This window comes from Solanum stenotomum, chromosome 3 (assembly GCF_019186545.1).
Source record: "Solanum stenotomum isolate F172 chromosome 3, ASM1918654v1, whole genome shotgun sequence".
NCBI classification, from domain to species: domain Eukaryota; kingdom Viridiplantae; phylum Streptophyta; class Magnoliopsida; order Solanales; family Solanaceae; genus Solanum; species Solanum stenotomum.
The window spans coordinates 20732602-20741329 of NC_064284.1; the positions used below are offsets into that span (position 1 = coordinate 20732602).

General features: G+C 26.4%; 1 protein-coding gene across 1 annotated transcript in view; it reads left to right on the top strand.

Moving 5' to 3' along the window:
- Positions 1 to 7734: 7734 nt before the first annotated feature.
- LOC125861004 (ABC transporter B family member 28) overlaps positions 7735 to 8728 on the top strand; it is a 28405-nt gene continuing 27411 nt past the window's right edge. Inside the window, exon 1 of the mRNA XM_049541085.1 lies at positions 7735 to 8134. Within this exon, the coding sequence (XP_049397042.1) occupies positions 7735 to 8134 (400 nt within the window). The remainder of the gene's footprint in view (positions 8135 to 8728) is intronic.

Here is an 8728-nt window from a genome sequence, read left to right on the forward strand (position 1 = left end):
TTTTGATTAAGGAGATATACTCTCATTTAATGTATCATATTTTTTGTGAGATAAATTTTATAAATTTGGAAAAAGTAATTAAGGATGATAACGGAAAAAAGATAATACATGTCTTAATTATTGAATAGATACAATAATTCAACAAGGACAGATCCATCCTATGTTAAGGGGAGTGGACCGACACGACTTCATTAAATTTTTTGAATATTATATATATAAGAATCATAAAAAAAAATCAGAATATAGGTAAAATGATATCAATGGCATTATTTGAACAAGTGAACTTTTTTGGCTTGTAAGTTTTTCACAAGTAGAGCATTGATATACTCTCAAGTGTGGCCAAGTTCATCCTGTACAACAAAAATTGTGTACACCGGTGACAATTAAAATCAATGTTGCAGCACCTGAGCGCATGAATCCTCTTCGTTTTAGCTCATTTTCTTCTTAATTCTACTTCTTCTTTTTTTATAAAAATCCTTCTAAATCTCAAAATATCTAAAACAAACACAATTCGAAAAACTAATACTTGATTCATCAAAAAAGACAACAAAAATTAACTAAAAATAAGAGGTGAGTTGGTAAAAATATCAATAATCATCACCTTGATTATAATCTCGATTTTATCATATAGTAACGCTTAAATCCTTATTATAATTCGTAGATTTCTAGGAGTTTGATTTGAGATCGATATTGAACAAGAAATTTTTGAGAATTCTTTGTGAAAGTTATCGTTAAATGTTGTTAAGCACGTTAAGGCATTTTAGTGGGACTTGAGGTATGTTTCTTTTCGAACATACTTTTGACTATAAGAGAGTTTCCAATACGGTTTTAAGTGTGTATGAGACAAACTTGCAATCGAGTCTTCATATTTCACTCATTTTATAATATGTGTATGAAATGCATTTTCTTCATTAATGAAATTTGTTGAGTTGAATTTAGAGCTACGAACAATTTATTGATTTAAAATGTGATCTAAGGGGTGTCTCGATTGACTTTTTTAAAATTACTTATAAGTTAAAAGTCAAAAGTCATAAGTTGGGAACACTCAACTTTTGACTTTTGGCCTTTTTTGATACTTTTTTATCCTCAAAATGTTTTAAGCAATTTTTGAGTTACCCAAACACTTTCATAACTAAAGAAGAACTTAAAAGTCAAAAGTCACTAAAAATATGTTAATCCAAACACCCACTTAATGAATTTAAACATGATTTCTAATATGAATAATAATTTGATATATCTTTAAATAATGAGAAGATTGATTAAAAATGCTTTGAATAATTACGCTATGATTAATGATTTGGCTAAAGTGTCGTGATTGAAACTACTTGTGTTTTGGGTTTGTATGGACAATCTTGATATTCGAGTGGAAGAATAATCTTCAAGGATTGAGTTGATGATCCTGATGAATTGCTCTTGGATCGACATTGTTATTTCGGAGGAAGAATACTCCGAGTGTTGGTAGCCTCAATGAATTGCTCTTGAATTCATTAATCTGTTTTAAAGTATGATACATTAAACTTTAACTTACCCTTGAGTTGGCTTGATTGGTTTGATTTGCTCATGAATTTAGGTGTGTTCTTTGATTACTTACTTTCATATTAGGTATGATAATGACATAATTGACTTGACTTTTGACTACTAATTGTCATATACGATTATTAAGTATAATGAACAAAAAATGATTGTTTTTTCATTGATGTTTTTTCTAAGTTATGTGATTTTACTATGTGACTGAATTTGAATTGTTTCATTATAACTATTTTATATTAAAAAATATTGTTTTGTTAGTATATTAGCATTATTACTGTAACTATTTTGTTTATATGAACTTTTGTTCCAAGACATTTATTGAGTACCCAATATTCAGTATATCATCATTTTTATGGTATGTTAAGTAGAAAATGTCACATCGCTTATGAGAAACTTGTTATTCAAACAAACTATTGGGTGAGCTACATTTTTGCTTGTGAAACTTCATACTCTTTTTTTTGCTTTATTAGATTTTTGAGTTGCGCCTCAAATTAGTTATTCTTTTCATAGAGACTCCCTAGATAAATAGTGTCGTTGGTATTACGTGAGTCATTATTTGCCTTATAGGTAGATTGCTATGTTTAGCTGCTAGACAAATATTCACATTATTTATTTAGAAAATACAAAATAATTAAATAGGACATAACAAATAATCGAAAAAACAACACATAACATTTAGAAACAAGAAACAATTGCAACAACGTAACCAAATAATGTAATAACTGATAGTAATAAAAATCGTATGACAATAAAATACAAAAACACTACTATTGATATGAATGGAGAAATATGTGTGGTGCACCAAACTATCATCAAACATATCCCGCAAGAGAAAGTAGACTTTGTTAACCCCCAACACGTTATAAAATATAGCTTTCAAATGTCCAAATTTAAGGTTTTGGCTGAACGGTAGACTTTGTTACCTAAATGATTAAGGAATTGTTTGTTAGATGGTTTGAAGGTGACTCATGTATTAAATTTTGCTTTATAATATTATATTTAGTAGCTAGTTAGGAGATACGTTATTCATATATAAAATCAATATTATGTTTCAGCAAAAATTTAGAGATCCACATAACTAATGTATATACTTTCTCCGTTCCTTTTTATATGTCATCTTTTTAGATTTCACTTGCATTAAGAAATTAAGTAAGTTTATAATTCTACACTTATTTACTGTTTTTTTGAAGTCAATTTTTCAATACTAAATGATAAATATGCTATATTTAAAAATTGAAATGCATTTGGATGACTATCTAAATTTTTGAGTTTGTTTTTTGAGTCAAAATTTTTCAGTACGAATTGATCCAAAATTTGATATTTTTTTTATAAATTTTCCTTCTCAATTTTCCTATATATTTTGTGTATTTTTTTTTAATAAATTCTTAAAGCAAACACAACAACATCACAAAATATTCAAATTCTATTACTTCAAATTAATCTAAATATTTCAGTTGAATCTGATGTTATTGATAATGAAATTAAACTAGAAATTTCTGATCTGAATATTGTAGCAAATATGACTGTCGGCGTCTTCCTTGATAAAATTTGTTGAAGCTTCAACTTTCAAGATTATTTTTTTATTTTTTCTCCATCTTTTATTTTTAATTTGTTTGTTGAGATTTCTTTTGTCAAAATCAGATTTTATAGAGTAGTGCAATGGTGAGAGTAATTAATTAATGTATGAAGTAATTACAATGATCATTAATTACTTATTAGTTTTCTTAGGTTAGTTAAATATCTATTTTCAAAACTTATTAACTATCAAGGATATAATATGAAGAATATTGTAATTTATGTATTGATTTTATGAAATGACTAATATTATGAACCAACTATTTATAGTAAGTATGGCATATATTGTAATTAACTAATACACACACACATATATACTAGATATGGGACCCCGTGCTAGCACGGGGCCCAATATATGTTACTATTTCTATTTCAATTTATGTGGTACATATGAAATTTGAAGTTGATCAATTTTTTAGTATGTTTTTATATATTTTAAGTTGCTAATTATTTTTATTTAGAGTATGTTTTACGTAAATATATTATAAATCACAATAATTAACAAGTTAATATAAAAAGAAACTTATAAAAAATTCATTGACTTTTGAAATTTCATTTGTATCACATAAATCAGGACAAAGCGAGTAATATATATGAAAATTATATAAAACGTACTATAACTTACAATAATTAGCAACTTAAAATATCTATATATCTATATTTCTCCCAATTTATGTGGTATAGATGAAATTTTAAAAGTTAACAAAAACTTTTTATGTGTTTTCAAATATTTTAAGCTATATTATATTATGATTTATAATACTTTTTACATAAAAATTTTATTTATATAAAGTATAAAATAAAAAATTGTAAAAATGAAAACATAAACGTCAGCACGAATCCAATCTATGTTAATTTCTATATTTTAATTATTGTAATACCGATTGAATTTGGAGAGCCAACTAAATTTTTTTAAAGGATTTTTTTTATAAATTTTAAGCTGCTAATTATTATAAGTTATAATATTTTATTTATTTTAAACCAATATAGGTTTCTCTCTGTCTCAATTACATGACACATATGGAATTTGGAGAGTCAACTAAAATTTTAAAATATGTTAAGTTGTTAATTATTATACCTTATAGTACTATTACGTCATTTTCAAATAAAATATGTAATTTTTTAATTTCAATTTATGTGTCATTGATATAATTACATATATTAAGTAATAAAGAATTAATGTCTAAATTATGTGACACCTATGAATTTTGGAGTGTAAATCAAATTAGTTATATGATTTTTAAAAAATAAAGCGGTTAATTATTACAATTTATAATACTTTTTTATATATTTTTGAAATGATATATATATATATATATATATCTTTATGATATTGATATTAGTATTATAATAAATTAAATTTTATTATTTTTAAATTTATGATCTCAATTGTCAGCCTATGCCACATTATAAAATGTTCGAAAGTAGATATCAGATTTACAAAAATGTTGATGCCAGCTAAAGTAATAAAATAACATCTAAGGGCATGAACGTATATATATATATATATATATATATATATATATATATATATATATAAAGCTGAATATAGACAATATGATTTGGCACCTCTCTATGGCCAACATTTGTATTCATTTTTTTTCTCCTTTTTTTGACATCTTATATTTGTTTTGTATTTTTTATTTGTATTGTAAAAAAAAAAACTGAAAGTATTTATGTCATACCTAATTAATTATGCCCTTTATAACATCCATTACACTAATATAGATTTAAGTAAATGGAAATGGAAGATGAAAAGATAAAAACTATTCATTTTTCATAACTATTTATAATTATTTAGCCTATAAAATAAAATAAAAATAGTTGAGCATTTGTAACAAATAAGAACAAATTTCTTCACTTTGGCTCTTCTTCTTCTGACGATNTGTATACATGTTGTACAAGAGTATTAATGCAGTGTTGGTCCTTTCCAACTCTCACTTCTAAATAAGGATAATATAATATATATAAACTTTGCAAACTAATATCTACTTCTAAATAATACATAAATTCTTACAGTTAATTTCTTCATAAATACCTGATAACTCTAACCGATTACCAAACAAGTCCTAATCACACACACACACACACACACACATATATATAAAGAATCTTAGGCCCGCCTACGTGGCGCCACCACAAACAAGGATTTCCTTTTAATTTATTTATTTCCAAAATTAGTCTTCCCCTTTAATGAAAGGTTGTGACTTTTATATATGAAGAATTGCGACTTTTATGAAAGGTTGTAACATTTATGAAAGGTTGTGACCTTTTCGAAGAGTTGTGACTTTTTCAAAGAATTGTGACATTTCCAGTAAGGCACAATAATCATTTGTTCACACTACCATTTGTTTTCTATAAATAGAGGGGTTTCCTCTCATTTTAAAACAACAAAAATTCTGAACTTCGTCTGCACAATTAAATATTTGTGTATTTTGCTCCTGTTGAGTGGCTCACTGACACTATTATTTTTGTATCATTACACTGGTGAATAAAATCGTTTCATCCTGAGAGGATCTATTTCTTTAAAGGGATAATGCATAAGTACCCCACTAGACTATGCCCGAAATCCTAGAGACACACCTAAACTTAACTAGGGTCCTATTATCCCCCTAAACTAATTTAAAATGGAATAAGTACACCACAAACGCTAACTTGCCATAGAGAGTGTGCACACTCTCTTGAAGGCAAGTGGTGAGTGCACAAATTGGACACTTGTCATTTTTTTATTGGTAACTTTATAATTAGTTGGTACACATATTTATTGACAATAAAACTTATATATATTTAATTATTTTTATTTCTTTCTTCGTAAAATATTTATTTTAATTTATTTTCACTTTAAACTTTTTTCTAATTAATTTATTATCTTTTCACTTTTAATTATTTTTTTAAAAATATGTATTTTTTTTTAAAATAATAATTTAAAAGTATCCTTTAATTTTAACATTTTAATATGTTTTATTTGATTTTCTTCACTTATTTTGATATTCGTTCAAAATTAACTTATTTTAAATATAAGACATTTAAAATCAAATTAAAACGAAAGACAAAGAAAATAAAATCAATAGAAAAATAAAAGAGAAAAAACAATGAATGTAGGTAAAAAAAGAAGTTTTGATACAAGGTAAAAAAATGTGTATTAATTAATTTAAATACAAGATTAAAAAAATAAGATTATTTTTAAAAAAAATTGAAAAATTTAATTTTAAAAAATAAGAATTAAGAAAAAAATATGATTTAAAAAAAAGAATTAAGAAAAAAATATGATTTTTTTTTAAAAATAAGAAATTTTAATAAAAAAATAAAATTTACACACGTGGCGGGCGAGTGTGTACAAACACAACCAACTTGGGTGGTTGAAGGTGCCACATCAGCACAAAATGTGCACAAAAATACGAAAAAAATGAGTTTAGGGGTAATAGGATCTTAGTTAAATTTATGTGTGTCTCTGGGATTTTCGGTCATAATCTAGGAGGTACTTATGCCTTATCCTTTCTTTAAACCTCGGGTACTAGAGGGGAATGATTTCCTTAAGGAGACACTGTGCATTTAGTGGGCTCAATTTTTCCTTTCTGTGTCATTCTATTGTTACAGATCCTGGTATGTTTTTTTACTGTCATTAATTTATGCTTATGATATTAATTGTTGTTTTTGAGTACATGTTTTAAACTTTGTTGTTTATGTTTCGGTAAAATTACTGTTATAAGTATTTGTTAGTACAGACTCTATGTAAATCCAACTACTGCAGATTCACAATTAACTTTTTGCAGAATACATTTATTTACAACATTCTCCAAAGAATTTTTTTCTTCTCTAAGAGATCAAGACTAAAATTTATATGATTTTTTGTTGTTGTCGTAATAATGTTAATATTAACAAGAGTAAAAAAATAAAATAGAAAGTCAAATGATAGAATTAAAACTAGGAATTAATTACAATTATATAATACACAATAAAATTTGGATTTTGGCAGGTTGCATTTTAATTTTAAAACACATAATGACTACATATTACTTATTGGTATATCATATGATTATGGAACCTTTGCTCTTGATAAACACGTTAGTTATATATTTAATATTTTGAAAATAATTGATAGTGTTATACTAATGAAATTTGCATAGAAGAAAATTGAGAAAAATATTTATTTGACTCTCTAATTAAAGATAATATGTAACCATGCATATAGATGATAACAATAAACTAAACATCATAAAATTTCAAAAGCAAATTAATGAATTTGTAAAATGAAATTATGTAAACTAGATGAAAATAGTGTTATAATATGTAATTTTGCCTTTTCTTTTAATAAAACAAATGATAAACTACAATTGAATAACTTCTATACTCATAAAAATTATTTTATATAAAAATAATATAACATCAAAATACAAGAAAAGTTCTATTCTAATAAATTTTAAAGAAGAATGTTCTGCTTTCGTGAAGCCCGGATCCATTAACTAGTCGTAAAAGGAAAAAACACAAGACGACAAATTGGCATTTGGGGACTCCGGATAAAGAGAAGGCATGTGTCTTCCCTCTTCTCCTGGCCATTTATGCACACTATGTATAAATCAAAAATCTAAAAGAAACTCAATTTTCAAAAGAACTTGTTAAAAATACTACATGGCTACTGTACCCAACACCTTCTGTCTCCCCCTCACCCCATTCCCTATACAACGCCGGCGCAACCACCGGCTCTTACTCCACCGTTCCAATGGACCTCCTCAGTTCTCCATCTCAACATCACAACTATTTCGTCCACAATTTGTTAATTGCCGGAAACTGAAGCGGTCCGTCATATCTTCGGCTTATATTACAGGCCCTGCTTTTGATGCTTTTGTTTCAGAAAACGACCCTAAATTTGAAGAATCGGATGATAGTTTAGTCGCGGTTCAGCCAATTGAAGTTATCCGTTGGGGCTTTATATGGAAACTTGTTTCTCGGCACAAGTTGAAGCTCCTTGCTTCTGTTTTCTCTCTTGTCATCTGCACCACTTGTTCTCTTTCCCTGCCTTTACTTTCCGGTATGCATTTTTTTATTTTGTTTTGAGAAATATATGATATACTCTACAACTCCATAAATGCCCTTTTACTTGTCACGTTTCACTTGAGTCAATTTGACTAATGTAAATTAACTTAGATTAATTTGATATTTAATTTAAAATTTAAATGTTCAAACTATTAGTTGCAATTCTCTCATATTAATACGATGAATGTTGGTCAAAGTTTTTGACTTTGATAAAGCAAAATGTGACATGTAAAAGTGTAAGTTACTGATATAATGTGAATGATATTGCAGTAAAACTCTACCTCGAAGTTATAAACTTGATTAGCTTTTAATGAGTGGCAGTTGAATAAAACTAGAATAGTATCAGATATTGTGTAACGTCTCAAATTGGAAAGAGTGTCATATAAGTTGAAAAAGGAGTACTCCTATTTATTTTTTTTACTTCTTATTAGAAATAGCATTGATTTTCAGTAATTAGGAGGAAATAAAGTGCTAACATTCTCATTTTTCTGAAATGAATTGTAATTCGTAATAGATATTTCAGGTTTTAAGGCAGTGAGATGGTGATACAAATCACATTTTTTTCATGTCAAATTTCAATATTCAGTCT